The sequence below is a fragment of the Ovis aries genome, chromosome 21, assembly GCF_016772045.2.
Source record: "Ovis aries strain OAR_USU_Benz2616 breed Rambouillet chromosome 21, ARS-UI_Ramb_v3.0, whole genome shotgun sequence".
Taxonomy (NCBI): domain Eukaryota; kingdom Metazoa; phylum Chordata; class Mammalia; order Artiodactyla; family Bovidae; genus Ovis; species Ovis aries.
The window spans coordinates 44,230,573-44,250,190 of record NC_056074.1 but is presented as its reverse complement, the minus strand read 5'-3'; the positions used below and the strand labels follow the sequence as shown (position 1 = coordinate 44,250,190).

Sequence of the window (19,618 nt, the reverse complement as noted above, 5' to 3'; positions counted from 1 at the left end):
GCCCCAGTGATGGAAGGCCTGTGCGCAGGCACTGCAGCGCAGCCCTGGGGGCTCGAGGGGGTGGCGGCTCAGAGCCCAGCGCTTTCCCAGAACAGACAGGGCCTCTGGAGGGAGGACTTGGCTCCCAGCCTCGGGGTGGCCGGCAGCCCCAGAGTGCTTTCTGGCTCTCGAAGACCCTGGAGGCGGACTGGGGGCACTCTCCAGTCGTGGCGAGGAGAGCCCCGGGCCCACACAGACCCCTCTGTCCCAAGGTCCTGCCTCAGTGGGTGGCCACCAAACTGCTGGTCGTGTCCAGCTCTGACTCCCTCCTGCTGTGTGACTTTAGGCTAGTTGCTTGTCCGTTCAGTGCCTCTGTCTTCTTGTATGGCCAGAGGGTCTAATGGGTTTGTGACAAGGGTGAAGCTGAGTGTAGCAGCTGCCGCGTGCTAGGATGTGGCTCTCACTAAGTTATCCAGGAGTGCTGGCTACTTAGTGTCATCGTCGCCAAGGACATCTTGAAAGACCCTCAGCCGCTGCGGGGCGGGCACAGGAAGGTCGTCCTGGTGATGGCTGTGGTTTGGGCTAAGAGGAAGCAGAGAGCAGCAGGTCCGTCGAGTCCTAGTGTCCCGAGCACCTGGGGGGTCCCCTCTGGCCGCCCCCCACCATGCCCTCTCCTTGCTCTCTCGCTGCCCACGAGAAGGCTGGCCACTCAGCGCCCCTGCAGGTGCAGTCTGTTGGGCCTCTACTTCTCTGTTGGGCCCCTGTTGGTGCCCACTTGAGGCCCTGGAAGCCTCAGCCAGGCGTGTGACGGGGACCTCTGTGTGGCCAGAACCAGCTTCGGGCCCAACCTCAGGTGTAGACGGCCTCCCCCACCGTCTCCTCACCCATCCCTGGGCCCCTGTGGCTCTGACTGAGCCTCCCGGTCTGGGTCGGCCTCCTCCGGGAGCCACCCTTGAGAGCCAGTGGACCCTAGTGCCAAGCAGGAAAGGGAGGAGCTGTCCAGAGCGGAGGGGAGCCCGTGTACCCGCCACCCTGGCCGGCGTCCTGCCTCACCTGGAGGTTCTGCGCGCACCTGCCGAGGCGCCCTCTAGCGGTGCTCACTGGCATGGCCGGTCCAGGTCCCCGAGAACCAGCCTGAGAAGGGGCTTTGCCGGGTGGCTCCATCATCGCCCACCCCCTGAGTGTGGAGAGGAGTAGGACCCCTCCCGGCTGCCCTGTTCTCAGAGCAGCTCTTGATGCATTTTTGCAAAGCCCGGGCCCTGGTCCTGAGGGCCACCCTGGCCTCACCGGCCCCGGGGAGCGTGCGGGCCGCTCTCCCGTCAAAGGAGCCGTTCCCGGGTGGGTTTGGCTCAGCAGAGAGGAAGCCCGCTGCATGCAGGCGGGGAGGCTCACTGGCCGGGTCTCCCGCCCACGGGGAGACAGCGGCCCCCGCCGGCCGCACAGGTGGGCAGAGCTTGGCAAGGCTCCTGCCGCCAGACAGACCCCGGCAGGGGCTTGGCCAAGTCCGCCTCGCACCTTGCTCTCGTTTCCTTCCCCGAATCAGGCTGTGCGGGCCGAGCTGGGGTTCCCCGAGGTTTTGGGGTGGCAGGACCCTGCCCCGAACACCCCTTCCAGGGGCTGTTCCCCCGCTGGGCAGGTTGAGGGGTGAAGGCGCCCTGGGGTCCCTCTGGATTGCATCTCTGTTCACTTGCAGGCACCCTTGCCCCCTTCCTGGGGACACGGGCACCGGAGGGCGGAGCTGTGCGCCTCCAGGGTGCAGGGCCCCGGCTCCTCCGTGAGAGCCACGGGGTGCTCCCTCCCTCGGCCACATAGACCCAGAAAGAGGGTGAGGGTGAGCCGGGCTGTCCCTTGCCCCCTCGCTGTGCCACCTGACCCAGGCTGCTAGGGGCATGTCACCCACACATCAGAAGCGGAGGGTCCACGAGGCGCTGGCCCCCTGGCACGGAAGCGGGACCAGGGGAAGGGTCGCCCGGGGGAGCGGGTGCCTCCCGCCTGCTGGGGAGCTGGGTACGGGTGCCACGCAGGCTGCCCTTACCTATCACTCTGCTCCCCCGCACGGCTGACACTCAGGGGTTGCTCTCACCTGGGGGCGTGAACGCACAGGAAGGCTGGCCTCGGGCGCAGCGGTGGATGCCCCAGAGACAAGTCAGCCCCAGAGCTGTCGTCAAAGACGGGGAGCCCCTAACAGAGTCCCTGGGAGTCAGAGCTCGAGCAGGTCACCCCTCCTGGGGTGAGGGGGGCTGCCCCCTAGGGTGGAGAAAGGGGCAAGCCAGGCGTCAGGGAGAGGCAGGGTGTCCCGGGTGGCCAGAGCAGACCAGGGGAAGCTTTCAGGGAAGAGGTGCCTTCCAGGCTGCCCCCATCCCACGGGGATTCTGTGCCTGCCCCCATCCCACGGGGATTCTGTGCCTGCCCCCTGCTCCCTGGGGCTGGGGTGGCCTTGGAGGTGTAAGCAGGCAGGCCCCCAGTGCTGGTGGCCGGGGGGCCCCTGGGGTGTTGGGCAGTGTCCCCCGCTTCTCTGGAGTCCGTGAAAGCCCCCGATGTGCACTCGTGCCCCAGATTGCGGTGCCCCGGCCAGCAGGATGGGGCATCCAGTCGTTGTCCATCCCCACTGCACTCCTCAGGACCGCGTGGGGCTCAGGACCGCGTGGGGAGGCTGTGGAGCGTGGGGTACGGGCCCCAGTGCCACCCCAGAAGCCCAGGAGGGGCCACGGTGCCCGGGGCCACATGCGGGCCGAGGGCTCCGGTGCTTCTTCCCGGCCTGAAGGTGGAGAGGGAGACGATGCTGATGGTACAAGGGGCGGTGTGAGGTCTGAGCTTTTACGCTTCAGGCACACTGTCAGCGGGGCCAGGGCCTTGTGCTGGAAGCCGCTCTCTGCCAGAGCCTCCCTCAGGCACCCTCTTGTCCACCCATCTGGTGTGAGCCTGGAACCTGGGAGACACCCCGATTTCTAGTTCATCCCAGAGCAGAGCAGGGAGCCTGCAGGCAGCCCAGGGCTGCGGTCAGCGAGCCAGGATGTGAGGTCAGGTCCGTATCTCTGTGCCTCAGGCATTATTTATGGAGCCTCTGTTTTTTCACCTGTGAAATGGGGCTTCGCAAGGCTCAGAGTAACCTGGCGTGGGAAGATGCTTCAGCATCTGTGTGGGACCACACATCACTGCTGGTACCTAGAACCATGGACGCACGCTGATCTTCAAGGACCAGTTTCTTCCTGTTCTTAAGCAAAGGTTTCCCGGGCTTGAACCAATGCTGCCAGGCTAGAGCTGTCTTTGCTTTGACTTCTCTGCCCAGTGACACACACTCTGGAGCCGGCTGAAACCAGCTGGCTGACACTCGCATCTTGTCACCCACTTCTTAGCTGAAGCAGAGTGGTAATGGCGCGAGTGTTCACATGCGTGAAGCTGTGCAGAGCGGCTCCTGCTGACCCACTCTTGGGTCTCACCAGATCATCCTGTCTTATCAGATGGGGAAACTGAGACTTCCGGAGGTTAACTAACTTGTTCAGAATCTGATAGTGAGGGATCAGCTGGGCCTTTGGCAGGGTTCTTTAGAAATTTGGAAGGAAGAGTGGATAGGTGGTGTAAGAAGGATGGAGGATGCTAAGTGAGTGGATGGATGGGTGGACGCATGGTTGGTGGATGGGTGGATAGGTGAGTGGATGGATGATGAGATGGATAGCTGGACGGATGTGTGGAGAGATGAGTGGATGGATAGGTGCCTGGATGATTGGATGCCTGCTGGATAGTTGGGCGCGTGATGGATGGGGTGGGGGGATGGATGGATGGGTGAGTTGATGGATGATGGATGGATGGGTGGATGGACGGTCAGATGCAAAGGAGATAACTGCTATGGAAGCTGCACTGACAGAGAGGGTGGGGGCTGGGGAGGCGGGCTCCATCTGTGTTCCGTCACGGACGGATCCTGCCCAGAGCCCCATGCAGCAGACCCCACTAGGCCATCGCTCAGCACCTGGGGCAGCGGCATCAGGGGAGATCCGTGCACTACTTTTGGAGGCTGGGCGAGGAGGGCCTCTGAGCCTGGGGTGGGGTGTCCTCCAAGAACCCCTACCCTCTGCTGACCCCAAGCGTCTTCCAAACCCCTTGGATCTAGGTGGAGCAGCTCCAGGAGGCACTTCCTGAGGAATTGAGTCCCATTGGTTCCCAGGACTTGGTTACCATCCTCCCTGCTGGGAGCTGGAGAGGAGAGCCTGGTGATGCTTAGCCCCTCATAGTGAGGGTGCTGTCTCCCACCTCCGGTCCCAGCCCTGAGTCAGGCTGAATTGAGGCAGGTTAATGGATGGATCCACATCCCAATGGGCAGGCAGGTAGGCTGTCCTCTCCAGAGGTCTGGCTTTTCCCAGGTTCTTTCCCACCGCAGGCAGGGGGCATAGCTTGTCCTTCCTCCCAGTGAGTCAGCCATCCTGCCAGCTGTCACCTCTGGACCAGAGGTGGTCACACAACCTGGCCCTTGCGGGCATCACTGCTCTGGGCTCCGGGGTGTTTGAGGGTCAGTGATGTCCATGAGGAGGGAGCCTCCGAGCCTCCAGGTGGATCTTCGCATCTGTGTGTCAACCTGTTCCTGGTGGAGGGGGAGGAAGTGAGGGGGTGCAGGGCAGCCGCCTGGCGCTTCCTGGTGCGAAGCTCACGGGCATCTCTTTCCAGGATGCTGTGACCTCTGTCTGTGGCTTCAGCTTGGTCAGAGAAACCTAGAGTGGGGGGCAGGCAGCGGCGGGGGCACCCCTGGGGACAGAGGGCATGCGGACACGGGGCTGCGGCTTGTCACCACTCTGTCCTGAGCCCAGGTGAGCCCGGGAAAGCTCACGTGCCTGCCCTCTGCTCCCGTGTTCTGGGGAGAGCTCTGGGCTTTGGGGTCAGGCTGGCAGAGCTGGCGGTCAGTCCTCCTCCCCTGATGAGCATAGATTATGGTGTCGAGCGAGCACGTCACGTGTGTAGACACGGGCTCCTCCCGTGCCTAGCTCTCACAGTCATGCCCTTGAGCGAAAACCCAAGAAGCGCAACGAAATACAGCACTGTCACGCTTCCATGAATTCTTGCAAGCGAAAAGCAACCTATGTTATTTATCAGTAATGCCGATGTGGGTAAAGCAAAGCCCGAAAGGAATCGGGGGTTCACATTAAGTCCCCAAAGTGAGTGGTCACGTCGTATTCTAGAAGCTTCCCTGCAAGCCTGTTTCACACTTGCAGAAAGCTCAAGGTTCCGTCTGGGGCCTCCCAGGCCACGGTGTGTGTCATCTGAACCAAGGAGTGCGGTTGGGGACCCCACCCATCATGGTGATGAATTTCTGACATGGGTTGGCCCCTCCCGAGACTCAGATGTGGCTCCCCGATGTGGGACTCTGCCCTCAGGGTTATTAATCCTCCCCGTCGCAGGCGGGGTGCCCTCTTGGGAGACACCAGCCAGACGTGCACGCTTTTCCAGGAAGCGTTGTAGCATCCTCTGTAAGTCCCTGCCCAGGTTCATCCACATGCGTTTGGCTCTTCTAAAGACCGCCCTCGCCCCGGAGGAGAGCTCAGTGTGACTCCTCAAGGTCAGCCCTGATGAGCACTCGCTCTCCTCCCCTCCCGGGAGTCAGCCCTGGTCACCCGCCTCAAAGTCGGGGATGTCGCTACGGAAACCACTTTGCACTTTTCTCTGGGAGCTTGTGCTTCTCCCTCGCTCACTGTCTCTCTGTCTCTCCCTCCGTTCCACCACTGGGCCCAGTTAAGTTAGGCATCCACTCTCAGCGTCCGGCCTGGAAGTTACTCTGGAAACACACACTCTTTGTGAAATACTCACATGAAACAGGAACGCATTCAAGTCCCACTTGTGAAATGTCCCCGGGGCAGCCGGGCTGGGCCGCCTGCCCCGCGACGGTGGAACCTTGTGCCAGCGGGTTCTGGGTGATGCCTCCCCTGGCGTGGCTGGCACCTACTGTGAGATGGGTCAGACAGCAGACACCCAGGGCCTGCCGCAGTTGCCGCTCCACTGGAGTCTCTGTACTGAAAAATGCATGTAAAATTTACCACCGGAAGCATTTTCAGGTGTGCAGTTCAGCGGCGTTAAGTACATCCACGTTGTCGTGCACCCGTCCTCTGCGAAACCCCGTCCCCATGGAAGGCTCACTTCCCAGCCCCTCCCCGGCCCCATCCTGTTTCTGGATCTGACCGCACGGGGTGCCTGTCGTGGTGGAATCAGGCGTTACCTGTCCTGTGACTGGCTGCCCTTAAGCAGCGGAATGTCCTCAGGCTCCATTCATGTTGACGCCTGTGGCAGAATCTCCCTTTTTTAAGTCTGAACAATATTCCACCGTATGGATGGACCACATTTTGGGCATCGGTTCATCCATCAGTGGATACTGGGTCATCTTTTCAGAATCATGCTGCTGTGCATGTGGGTGTGCAGATATCTGCCTGCGACCCTGCTTTCGCTCCTTGGGTGCCTTCCCGGAGGTGGGATTGCTGGAACTACCTGCGTCTTTTAACCACAAATGCGTCTTCACGGCTCCAGCCCTGTCTAGAACCCGGAGCTCTGCTGTGACTGCTCGGGGCTGGACGCTTGTCCTGGACGGACAGGCCGCGGGTCTGCAGCACCCCTGCTGCGTCTCAGGCTGTGACACCCCCTCTCTCTCTCTGTCCCCCTTTCCCTGCTGCAGCCCCGCTTTCCCGCCAGGAGCCAACAAGGACGTGCTGTCCGCCTTTGAGTACCCGGGGCCCAGACGGAAGCTGTACAGCGCGGTGCCTGGGAGGCTCTTCGTCGTCGTCAAGCCATACCAACCCCAGGTCGATGGCGAGATCCCCCTGCACCGTGGTGACAGGGTCAAAGGTCAGTGTCCACTCTGCTTCAGGGGTGGGATCAGGCCGGGGTGCCTTGGCCTCAGCTGACCTCCAGGGCACGGCTTCCGTGGGGGGCCCTGTGGAGACACGGGGTCCTGGGAGGGTGGAACGGGGATTCGAGTGGTCCTTACAGTGTGACCTCGGCGACCTGATGTCCACCAGGAGGGTCAGCTCGTGCCCATCCGGCATGGGAGTCCACTGCAGAGATGGCAGGGGAGGGGCAGGCGAGGCATCGATGGGCAGCTCCTTTCCACTCCCAGGGCTTCAGGAGTGGGTGCTGTGGAGATCGGGCCGAGCGCAGGATGGGTTCAGACACGTCTTGGGGCTCCGGGAGGGGCGTCAGGAGACTGGTTCAGCCTGGGGGCCTGCGGCATTCCACCGGGTGAGACGGAAGGATGCCCAAAGCAGAATCCTGGGAAATGGAGATGAAAAGCCTCATGTGTGCCAAGTTAGACTCTGTTCCCAGGGTCCTGGGGAGCCGGCGATGGTTTTCCAGGGAGAGGAGGTGTGTGAGGCCCTTAGGGAGATGGGTGTAGTACAGGCGCGTGCGGGAGGCTGGCAGTCGCGGTAGTGGAGCTCTGCTCTCCTGGAGGCCACAGGACTGGGGGTGGGGATGCAGGTGCGGGCCACGTGAGGGTGGCTGAGCTTACCGCGGGAGCAGGAAAGGGCGCGCCCCACCCTACCCGGCTGCTGGAGGACAGGCTTCCAGAAGGCGTGTGGCAGGCAGCAGAGTGTGCTCCTTGCGGGCCCAGTCGGTCAAGCTCAACCCATCTGGCCTTGACCAGGCGGTGACCTGCTTTCTCCTCCACCCGGTGCAGTAATCTGGCCAGCATCACCTGGAGGACAGCTGGAGCCCCGTTCTCCCCCTCAGCTCCTTCTGCTGGTCCAGATGCATGCAAACTTGACCATCTGGTGGCGTCAGCCAGTCCCAGGGGCTCTGTTCATTTCATTCCCATCATTTTTTTTTAACCTCAGGTCATTTCTGTTGGTCTGTTTTCAAGTTCACTTGCTCTTTGCCTCGAAACGTCCTCTTCTCTGTTAAGTCCATCTGGTGAATTTTTCAATTTCAGAAATAACATGTATAAACTCTAGGGTTTCCATGTGTATTTTTTTTAATATAGTTTCTGTCTATCTGCTAAGCCTTCCTGTTGCTCTGTTGAGATTTTCACTCCTTTGGAAGCACGTGGTGGTTAACCCACCCAGCGTGGGTGGGTGTCATCGTCCCTCTGAAATCGCCATCTGTCGTCTCTCCATGAGGGTCAGGTCAGGCTCACCGGCTTTTCTCTTCTCCGGGCCACAGGCCCCAGCCTCTAGGGCCTTTGTGTCCGGTAATCTTCTGTTGCGTTCTGGGCATCAGGGTGTTAAGTTGTGGCGATGGTGGCTTCAGTTCCTTCTCCTTCTTTCGTTTTGGAGGGTTGCCTGGGTGACAGCTCAGGTCCCCAACTTGAGCTGAGCTGCTCTGCATCTGCTCAGAGATGTGGGGGTGCTGAGCTTGCCAGGCCCTCTCTGGCTCTTTCCCTTGTGGGGACACCTCCGCTCGTTTCCAGCTGGCCGTTTTCCTGGCTTCCTCGTTCTGGCTCAGCAGCCAACTCAGAACGCGGGTTTCTCCTCACGTGCCCCCCGACAGCCCTGCCCTGGGGACCACCCTGAGTCCCCACAAGACGTGCAGAAGGGGCTCCTTTGTCTAGCTCCCCTCCCCTTTCTCCTCAGCGAGCATGCTTCCCAACCAGGCCCACCTACTTCTATCCACATTCGGTGGCAAAGAACCCGCCTGCCAGTGCAGGAGACGTAAGACACAGGGTTCGATCCCTGGGTCAGGAAGACCCCCTGGAGGAGGAAATGGCAGCCCACTCCAGCATTCTTGCCTGGAGAACCCCTGCACAGAGGAGCCTGGTAGCCTACAGTCCACGGGGTTGCAAAGAGCCGTACACAGCTGAGCACACACGCGCACACACACACACACACACACACACACACACACACAGGGTTTATGGCTGCCTCCGAGGGTGGGGTCCAGGGGGCCCTTTGAGCGTTGGAAGCCCCTGATTGTCTCTACATAGTTTAACACAATATTTTTGCTAACTTTTAAAATATACGCATTTAAATTACACGACCTGCAGTGTGAAACTTTAATACCAGAGCCCATTGTGGGGAAGACTTTTTTTCCCCCTGCATGTGGACTACTTTTCAGTTGACCCCGCGACAGCTCCCCGTCTGGCCAGCTCACCACCCGCCCACAGGGCACAGACTTTGCTGACTAGTTGACTGGCACCCAAGGAGGTGTGTGCCTGCGGCTTCCTGCCGAGTGCAGACGGAAGGCGGCTAAAAAGCCCTTGCTGAGCACGTGGCCATCCCTGGACAAGAGCCTCCTGACGCGGCGGTGTTAGTTCAGAAAGCTGTTACTACCCGAGGAGGCGGGGGGGGGCGGTGGTGGGCACAGCGTCTCTCTCACTGCCCCCAACTTGCAGGCTGAGGGAGGGGCGGGTGTGGAAAGTGCCCGGGAACTCCCTTCCCAGCAGAGCTGGCGGGCCACGGGGCGCCAGGAGCTGGAGACGCCCAGGTCCTGCAGGCCCTCCTGCAGCTCTCATGGGGGGTCCACCTGCTGCGGCCGTGACACCCCCCCCCCCCGCCCTCCTCCCAGGCGGAAGGCAGGCAGCGATCCCTGGCCAGGAGAGCCACCCCCAGGGGCAGCCACTGTTCCGAGGAAGCTGGGAAGGTCAGGCCGCCCGGGCTCACTGCGCTGAGCAGCTGTTGCCTGCTGCCCCTTGGGCGGCGGCGATGCTAAAAATAACCGCATCTCTTCCTGGAGGGGTGACCCCTGAATCTGCAGTCAGCTGCCTGGGGGGCGGGGGTCTGGTGGCTCGTGTGAAGGTGAAGCGGGGCCGAATGGTCTGCTCTATCTGTGTGCACCGCCTCAGCCGGGGCCCCCAGATACGGAGCACTGGGTCTCCTGGCCCTGCCCTGCTCTGAAGCCAGCTAGCCCGCAGCCCTGGGCTTTTATCCCCCATGGGTCCATCCGTCCCCCTCGCTGTCCCCTCAGGCCCGGGGGGGCGACCTGCAGCAAGCTGGCCTGGGAAGGGCCTGGAGAGCCCTCCAAGTGGCCCAGGGGTCACTCACTTCGTGTCTGGGGGCTGCGTGTCCTTGGCCCCGTGTCGGAGGTGATAACAGAAGAATACAGGTGGAGACTCGTCGGTGCCTGCTGTTCGTCAGGCTCACCGCTGGTACAGCTCACATTCTCCGTGCAAACCTCCTAGCAGCTGCCGGCCGCAGGCGTCGGGTCCCACCATGTGAGCAGCGCAGGCCGCTCTAACAGCAGTCCCCAGACCGGGCCGACTAAGCCCCGGGATTCACTGTCTCTCCGGGGTCCGGGTGGCAGGTGGGTGGGCCCTGGAGTCCTGCTGACCACCTGCAGCTTTCACGTTACTCACACCTTCTGCTCAGCCCTACGAGGCGGGTCTTAGTGTTCCCAGTGGACACTGAGCTCATACCCCTGGGAAAGTGCACCCCAGCATCTCTGAGCTGGGGGGCGCCTGGGCACAGGGCACTGTCCTGCTCCTCCTGGTGATGATGGCCTGAAGTTCTGGTGCTGTAGATGCCCATGCCTATCCAGGAGTGGGTGCAGAATGCGGGCGGGCCTGGGGCTCGGCTTTCTCAACCCAGAGGCCAGCCCCTCCCCTCAGTCGGGTCCTTCCCTGGTGACCAGGCAGGGTGGGCTGGGGTGGGGGTTGGGGGCCTGTTAACTTTGCCAGCCTAATCCAGCATAGGTGGTTATTATTGCTTTTCTCTTTACGAGGGAGGCTGCGTGTCTTTGAGGGACAAGGCTGGGCCTGGGGGCAGCTTTGGGGGCGGAGGCTTCCCTGGCACCTTCTCCAGCCAGTTCATTTAGGCCTCTGGGAGCTGGCCAGCCTGTAAAGGACAGTGAAGACTGTCGCTTCCCAGGTGTGACATGTTGACTTTTCAGTAACCTAGAACAAGAATTCACACGTGAGCCCAACCCAGCTCCCTCTTCGCTGTACCCGGGGCACGTGGCCTGGAGAGCCATTAAGCCCCGCCCCAGGATGTGGGTGGACAGACTGCCCAGAGTGCAGGCCCATGGTGAGGCCGGATGAGCCAGCAGGCCTGGCTGCTGGACTCACTGAGGGACAGAAGTGAGTCCCTCCCTTAACACACAGCCTGGTCCAGACGGGACCCCGCACACATCCCGTCCCTGCCTCCTGCCCCAGGAAAGAGGACCCCCAGCTACCATTGCTGATCCAGAGACCCAGGACCAACCTGGGCCCTTTCTCCCTCCCTCGCCCACAGACTGTGGCTCCTCTGTCCCCCAAGGTCACTGGGAAGGGTCCCCGAGTGGACCGCGTCCTCCCACCCGTCTTCCGGCTCTCGAGTCAGCTGTCCACGGCTGGTCATTCTCTCTTGTACTAACAGTCACACCCAGAAGCGTGTTCTCTGTACGGATTCTACATGGGTCTGGGTGTGTGGTCCCTGGAGGGGGCCGGAGGCAGGCAGAGCCAGTGATGGCCGGAGGTCCCTGCTGTGAGGTTAGCGTGTCCTTTCACACCTGGGGCCGCTCTGAGCTGTGGAGCGTTTTCCTACTCTGACAAGTGGGAAAAAGAGAGGCAGGCATTCCAGGAGCTGCTGGGTGTCTCCCTGGACTCCCCCCACCCCCAGACCATAGAAACGACAGCACAGGGGCCTGCTCACAGCTGCCAAGAAGGAGGGCGGGCAGGCACTGGCTAGACAGTGCCCTGTGGCAGGCCCCTGTCCCCCGCCGGCCATCCAAGACAGTGCTCTGTGATGACCCTCTCACGTCCAAGCTGGGCCCCCGTGGTGTACATCAGCTGGGCTGCACGGAGCGTGAGACCAGCACCAATTTTTGGAGAAAGTGGTCCGAGGGATTACCATCATCCTGGTCCGGCGGAAGGCTTGCCCGTCTCATTTGTTCAGGCCATTTATTCGAATTATCAGGCAAGGACTTTTAAGACCGATATTCTCTGTGCTGTTGACCTTCAAAACTCATGGGCCTAGGCATCCTTTATCTGGTCTCAGAGATTAAGATGAGGTCTGTGGTCATGGTCCCTCCTCCACAGCCTTGGGGCCTGGGGCTCCCTGGTAATTTACAGAAGCTTCAGACTTGCAGAGATTATACTGACCTTCTGAGGCACAGCCATGCTCTGAGGGAGCCGGGCATTGCTGGGGGGCGGGAAGAGCCCCCAGCCCAGCATCCCAGGCCTAGGAGACAAAGACCCTCCCCACCCTCCCCACCGAGCTCTTATCCCTGACAACCCAAGCATTTGTCCAGGCAGTGCCTGGGCCCTCTTGTCTTTGGATTTGCATTGCTCACCTATGCTCAGCATTGGTCAAGTTTAAAAACAAATATGCTTCATCCTCGTCTGAGGCCCTTGCCGCACTCAGCACTGAGCCCAGGGAGGGGAACCCAGTGCGCTCAGCCCTGCAGGCAGAGCAGCTGTGTCTGTCCCGCTGCCCTTCTCCTTTCTTACAATGGCTCCCTGCTGCTTATCAGTCAGTCAGTCCAGTTGCTCAGTCATGTCCAACTCTTTGCGACCCCATGGGCTGCGGCACGCCAGGCCTCCCTGTCCATCACCAACTCCCGGAGCTTGCTCAAACTCATGTCCGTTGAGTCGGTGATGCCATCCAACCAACTCATCCTCTGTCATCCCCTTCTCCTCCTGCCTTCAATCTTTCCCAGCATCAGGGTCTTTTCCAGTGAATCGGCTCTTGACATCAGGTGATCAAAGTGTTGGAGCTTCAGCGTCAGCATCAGTCCTTCCGTTGGATATTCAGGCCGTGTATATTGCCCCCTGCTGCTTGTAGCACCAACATAATCCGTAGGTTCTTCATTAACAAACCAGCTGAAGGCCTGGGCCACCCGTGTGGGGCATCGGCCGGCCCGCTTCAAGTCCAGGTGGTGTCTTGTAGCTGCCAGGCAGGCTGCTTCTCCATCTCCTGCTGTGAATTCTGTTTCATCAAACTAACTTAGGACATCCTGTGAGCCTGGACTCTTGTTCCCCCGCCCCCAGCTCGGGACCTCATGGTTCCTTCTCTTCATCGGGGTGGCCTGTCCCCTGACTCTGACACTTGAAATAACTGATGATGAGGACTTGGAGGCCCCCAACCTTCCATCTCAACTGGGACCCAAGGGACAGGACACAGGGGCCACAGGCCTTGTGCTGCAAGATACGAGGACGCCGGGATGCCCATGCGTGCATCCTCGCACCCAGGCCTAGCAGGCAGAGGGGCTCAGAGGCTCCGCACTGCCCCTCCGAGGGACGCTTTGCCAGGCCCCTGGTCCCCCGCTGGAAGGGGGCGTGGTCAGCCGCCAAATAGAGCAGAGCCGCCCGCCCTTCACGGCCTCATCCCCCAAGCCCCTCCCACTAACCCCGCCCCTTTCCGTGTGCAGTTCTGAGCATCGGCGAAGGTGGCTTCTGGGAAGGCAGCGCCCGTGGCCACATCGGATGGTTCCCCGCAGAGTGTGTGGAGGAGGTCCACGGCAAGCCCCGGGACAGCCAGGCAGGTAAGCGGACCCCGCCCTCGTGGTCCACCTCTCCCGGGCCTGGGGTCGGCGTGGTGGCGATGTCCAGTGCGCGGCAGGTACTCTCAGGAGGACATCTCTGATCCTCTGAGCGGTGGACGCCATCCCGCCAGCTTTTGTTCGAACCAGGAACCGGTGCGGTGGGGAGGAGCAGCCGGAAGCTTGTAGTTAAAATGCCGCTCAGTGCACTTGCCAGGAAACTTGGACCATGCGTTCGAGCCATTGGAAAAATGCTTCGGGGGGTTGATTGAATGCTTGAAACTATTCTATCGATCTCTCACGCCAACTTTCATAACAGGCAGCTTTGCATTTCCCACCGGCTTCTGCCAGGCCCTCCCTGAGGACTTGAGGTTTGATGTCTCAATGAAAACTGCTAGAAGGAGGTTGGTGCTCACCGAAGCAAGTCATTCCAGCCCCTCCCCAAACTCCCTGGTACAGCTCTGACACCTGCCCTGAATGTGGTTGCCAAAAGAATGAGTGGATTAAAATGTTAAGAGGACTCCACTTACGTAAAAGAGTGCTGAGAAAGGATGGATGCGCTGGAGCCACGCAGAGCAGCGGTTTCTTGTAAGAGCCTGGTCAACACGCGCCCTGCCCACTTCTGGTAGAATCCCAGTCTTGGGACGCACGTGGCAGGAGTAGCCACGCTTGCTTTGCAGCCAGGAGCTTTGCTGCATCTGTGGCAGTCTGGTGGCCCTGACGCATTTGAGGTTCCCAGTCCAGCTCTAGCTGGGCCAGCCTGACCGGGAAATTAGCTGTCCTGAACAGGCAAGCACGGAAAAACGGGATGTGTCTTTGGTCTGCGGAAATGGAGGGCGCCCAGCTGGTTCCCTTTCTGAGAATGGGATTCTGTGAGCGTGTCAGTCTGTGCCAAGCTTCCCACAGTCCTGCTTAGGTTAAACCCAGATGGGGATGGTCACCTTTGCTGTCTTGTAAGGTTGTCGAGTCAAGAGCTGTCACTCACTCAACCCTGAAAGGGAAGACTGGTTATGCTAGGCCAGGTGGACTGGTGGTCAGCAGGCAGATGGGAGCATGTTTTCATGGGTTTGGCGATGATATTCTGAGCTCCTGGTACAGGCTGGACTTCCTGACCCTTCCAGTGCCCAGCACCTGCTGGCCCACACCTGTGCTGTCCTGTGAGCAGCTGCCCAGCCTCTCTGGTCTGGGAAGGGCAAGGCTGCAGCCTGTGAGCTTGACCTGCCTTTCCAGGTTGCTGGACACCTCACCCCTCCCCTCCTGACCGGGAGGAAATCCAGCCCTCCCTCTCTCCCCCAGTTAACAGCTTCAGCACCACTGCTTTTCTGCTCCCACGCTTCCACCGGAAGACTCAGGCATGTGGGTGCCTGGTATTGCTGGCAATTTCACACCTGGACGGAAGAGCCCAGAGAGACCACGTGTGAGGGTCATTTGGGCCTTCCTGCTCCCTGCGTCCTCCAGAAAATACCAGCTTCCTGGAGGGAGGGAGGGTTGTTGTTCAGTTGCCCAGTCATCTCCAGCTGTTTGTGACCCCATGGACAGCGGCAGGCCAGGCTCCCCTTCCTTCTCTCTCTCCTGGACATTGCTCAAATTTATGTTCATAGAGTCAATGATGCCATCCAACCATCTCATCCGCTGTTGCCCCCTTCTCCTCCTGCCCTCAGTCTTTCCCAGCATCAAGGTTTTTTCCAGTGAGTCAGCTCTTTGCATCAGGTGGCCAAAGTCCTGGAGCTCCAGCTTCAGCATCAGTCCTTCCAATCCATGCTGTATGTGGATAACCATAATAGCGTGTGATCCACACTATGGTTAAGGATCTTAGGAGCTGGACAGTTTTTCCACGAACGTGGTGGCTTCAAACACATGTGTGATAGCCTGCGGTTCGGGAGGTCAGGAGTGCGGTGGAGGGGAGGGTGGTGTCATGGTGGTGTCAGCTGGGCTGTGTTGCTTTGTGGGACCTCTAGGGGACGGTCCATTTTCTTGCCTTCTCCAGGTTCTGGAGGCCACTGCATCCCTTGACCGGTGGTCTCTTCTCCGTCCTCAAACCCCCCAGTTGTGGGCCAGGCCTCAGGCTGTTCGTCTCTGGCCCTCACTTTGCCTCCTTTTCTCCACTTTACAGAACTCAGAGGAGCCTGGTGGGTGGCCGCCCATGGGGTTGCAGAGTCAGACGTGACTGAGCGACTGTCACTTTTCACTTCACTTTGGGCGGGGAGACCAGAGTGGCTCCTGTTGGGTTCTCTTTGCCTTAGGCTTTCTGAGACTGCGACTGAGCACCATCTTTTATAAAGGTGATGGCTTCCATGCAGTAAAAATGGCCATGTAGTAGCAGAGTTCAGTGTGTTTGGACAAATGTGTACACCTGTGTCTCCAACTGCAATCAAGAAAACATGTCCATCGTCCCAGAACGGTCTCTCTGGCTGCTTTCCCGTCACCTACCTGCCAACCAGAGGCCACCCTGGTTCTGATTCTTTCGCCAAAACCAAACTTGGGTCCACTCACCCAACTTGCAGCACAGCCAACCTACTGACACCGGGCTGTGGTGAGGGAAAATGCAGCGTTTATTGCAAGGCGTCACAAAGCAGGGAGAAGGGCAGTTCAAGTTCAAAAGTCCCACTTTCGAGGGAGAGGGGCGTGGGGGGCGTGGCCAGCCCATGTGCAGCTCTCTGATTGGTTGGCGGTGAGGCAATAGCCTGATGTTTCTGGAATCTCAACCATCAACTTAGGGCTTCGTGCGCTCCAGGGTCTGTGTGCTTGTAGGCAGCATGCAGTTAACTTCTTCCGCCTGGTGGGGGTTTTAGCATCTGCAAAACAGCTCAAGAGTGTGGCTCAGAATATCGTCTATAGCCCTTGAGGAGGGACTGAAGGTCCTTGACTTTGTTTTACGGCAAAACTATTATTATTCTGTCTGGCTTGACTGTTTCCCTTTGGTTTTGTATTTATCTGATTAAATTTGCACTTTGGAACTTGGGGAAGGCCTGGAAAGCTAAAGCTTTTCTACAAACAAGAGGCAAGGTACATGGGGGTGGGGGTCTGTCTCCAGGAAGTCTCCACAGGGTTCTCAGTTTTAGCTTGCCACCAGAGATCAGGGTAGCCTGCGGTTGCTTCAGAGCTGGAACTCACAGCACGCACTCCTGAGCCCGGCGTGTTCCACGCTGCTGGATGCCATTGCAGGGGTGTAAGTCAGGGCTCTGTAAATGGTCTTGTCTGTGAGTGTTGCATTGTATATTCATGCCCCAGGATGTTTCTGCGTGCTCCAGGTAATGGACTTTTGGTTAGATGTCTTTTCCTTTCTCTTGGGGAAGCACCTAGGGCCACAGATAGGAGTGTGTTTAACGTTATAAGAGACTGCCAAACAGTTGTCCAAACTACTGTGCCAGCTAGTACTCCAGCCAGCCGTGTGGGAGCGTTCCAGTGGCTCCACTTCTCAGCAACATTTGGCAATATCAGTCTAATTTCAGCCATTCAGATGGGTGTGGAGAATCTCTTACTGTAGGTATAAGTTGCATTATTCTGATGACTAATGTGATTAAACACCACACAGGTCCATAGAGTCAAACCTATGATTTTTCCAATAGTTATGTATGGATGTGAGAGTTGGACCATAAAGAAGGCTGAACAACAAAAAATTGATGCTTTCAAATTGTGGTGTTGGAGAACACTCTTGAGCATCCCTTGGACTGCCAGGAAATCAAACCAGTCAATCCTGAAGGAAATTAGCCCTAAATATCCACTGGAAGGACTGATGCTGAAGCTCCAATACTTTGGTCATCTGTTGAAAAGAGCCAACTTGTTGGAAAAGGCCCTGATGCTGGGAAAGATTGAAGGCAAAAGGAGAAGGGGGTGGCAGAGGATGAGATGGTTAGATAGCATCACCGAATCAGTGGACATGAATTTGAGCAAACTCTTGGGGATAGTAGAGGACGGAAGAGGCTGCAGGAATGGTGTGCTGCAGTCCATGGGGTCACAGAGTCGGACACGACTTAGTAACTGAGCAACAAGTACTTACTTACCTTACTTATAGCTTCTCTTGCAAAGTATCGGTTCAAGCGTTCTGTCCATTTTTAACTGGGCTCTATCTTGCCATCACCAGCTTAGAGGAGTCCTCTACAGATTCCGGGATCAGTCCTCGATCAGGTGTCTGTTGCAAAGACTTTTCCCCGTCTGTGATAGCGTTTTTATTTTCCGTGTCTGTTAACAAGTGGAAAGTTCTTTAAAATTTTAAATGAAGTCCAATTTCTCCATTCTTTTTTTTTTTTCACAATTAGCACTTTTTATAGCGCCTGTTTTTTAATGTTGAAAATTATGTTGAGTATACATAGAATCCAGAAGACGGGAGAAGATATTTTTTAAATGTTTCCATGCAGCAAGCTGCTTCTGCACAGAGTTGGCTGGCTTGAGCCCTGAGAAGCTTTCTCTTTGGTGTAGGACCACTTTTATATTGGTCTTTGCTGGTGGTTCAGTGGTAAAGAACCAGCCTGCCAATGCAGGAGATGCGGGTTGGGAAGATCCCCTGGAGGAGGAAATAGCAAACTGCTCCAGTATTCTTGCCTGGGAAATCCCATGGACAGAGGAGCCTGGTGGGCTACAGTCCACGGGGTCACAAAGAGTCAGACATGACAGTGATTAAACAACACTTTTGTATATTGTAAAGCGAACATGTTGCTACAAATCTCACCCACGTGCACTAAACAACAGGCGAATGTTTCAGGGAAGGAACGGCGCGATGGAGAACCCTACTTAAGGTACTTTTTGCCTGTGAGCAGGACCAACTGATTTCTCGTCGCCTAATGACAAAGACCAGCAGCCAAGGGTAGCCAAAGACAGACTGAAACGGTGGCCTTGGGTCGTTGGGTGGTTTGTTGATATTTAATATAAGCTCCACTCAGTTCCATGAAGAGTTTGGTGGTTTATTTCTCTCACAAGTGACGCACTTGCTCATCTTGACCTTGCTTCTGACGTCTTAAGACCGTGTGTGTTTCCAGCAGACTTTTCTCCGTGGCATCCTGTCTGGGCGGGGGCTGACCCTTTCAGACTTGTAACGCTTTGTGCTCCGGTATAGCCCTGCAATTGGGCAGCCCCCCAGGGGGTGCCCAGCACGGGATCCCGACTAATCCCCATGCGCGTCCACCTGGAGTGATGGGGACTCGGGGGAAGCCCTGGCTCCTTCTCAGTCCCCCTGGCTCCCGGCTGGCTCCTCCCTCAGGGGAGCACGGCTCTGCGTGGGTTTCTTCACCTGGGAAGGACATGAAGGCTCCAGGTGATGCATGTGCAGCATCGGAGGGGGAGCAGGGTTGTAGGAGGTCTTGTTTCGATGCGGGAGAGACGGAGGTGTGTCCCGATTTATACAGACACACCTGTTTGCGTGCATCAGCCCAGAGAGTTGACAACGAGGTGCTTGGGTAGCGATGTAACTGTGCAGTGTGTGTGTGGAGGACGGCGCTTTGGAGGACATGGACAGTTAATTAGGTACATGCCCGACCCCCACACCCATCACACATTTATTCTACAGAGTCAGTGCCCCAGTAGCCGTGATGGCCTGCCAACCCCTTCGATGCTCTGAGGGCACGTGGTACTCTGGACGGCGGGGGTGGATCCGTATCGTGATGGCTCCCCCCACCTCCCCCCAGCCCCTGTGGGTCTCGGTCTAACTGCCCCTCCCCCCTGCATTCCAGAGGTGGCCGAGGTGACCGCAGGAGGACTGGCCGGCTCTGGGGTCCTTGAGGCGCCCCCCCTCCACCAGAGCTGGAAAAAGCCGGCAGGAAAGAATCAATTCTGTGTTGTTAGCCTTGGCATTGACAGGCTGCTCTTCACCCCAGCTCTGTTTCTACTTGGCACTTACCCTGGTCTCACGGCCCTGCCCCACTGCTGCGGACGCCTCAGAGTCCCCTCACCCTTAGGGGGTCGCTCGGGCCGTGGTGCAGACCCATGCCCTGGGTTCTTTTCCAGGGCGGCAGGAGGCCCAGCCCACTGGGGGCTCCTCTGCTGACAGCAAGACCCCTACTCTTTGACCCCCCACCCGGAAGCTGGACGATCCTTGAGGCAGACGGGGTGTTTGAGCGTTTGTTTCCTTGCTCCCAGTAAACGGAAGTCCAGGCAATCTCTGGTTTCAGCTGCTGTGACCTGGTGGGAATAATGCCAAGGCCACGGCTGGTCACTGTCAGCACAGTTGGCCCATGTGCCCCAGACCCACAAGATCCTACCTGCAGAAGGCGTGAGATGGAGCCCCTGGAGCCCTCAAACCCCTGGGGCTGCTCTGGACCCCCAGTGCCCTCCAGAGACCTCCCTG

General features: G+C 58.5%; 1 protein-coding gene across 3 annotated transcripts in view; it reads left to right on the top strand.

The window, feature by feature from the left end:
• SHANK2 (SH3 and multiple ankyrin repeat domains 2) overlaps window positions 1-19,618 on the top strand; it is a 513,188-nt gene that overhangs the window by 217,837 nt on the left and 275,733 nt on the right. For all 3 annotated transcript variants that reach the window (XM_060404133.1, XM_042238158.2, XM_042238157.2), the window contains 2 exons: window positions 6,629-6,798; window positions 13,228-13,341. In XM_060404133.1, the coding sequence (XP_060260116.1) occupies window positions 6,629-6,798; window positions 13,228-13,341 (284 nt within the window). The remainder of the gene's footprint in view (window positions 1-6,628; window positions 6,799-13,227; window positions 13,342-19,618) is intronic.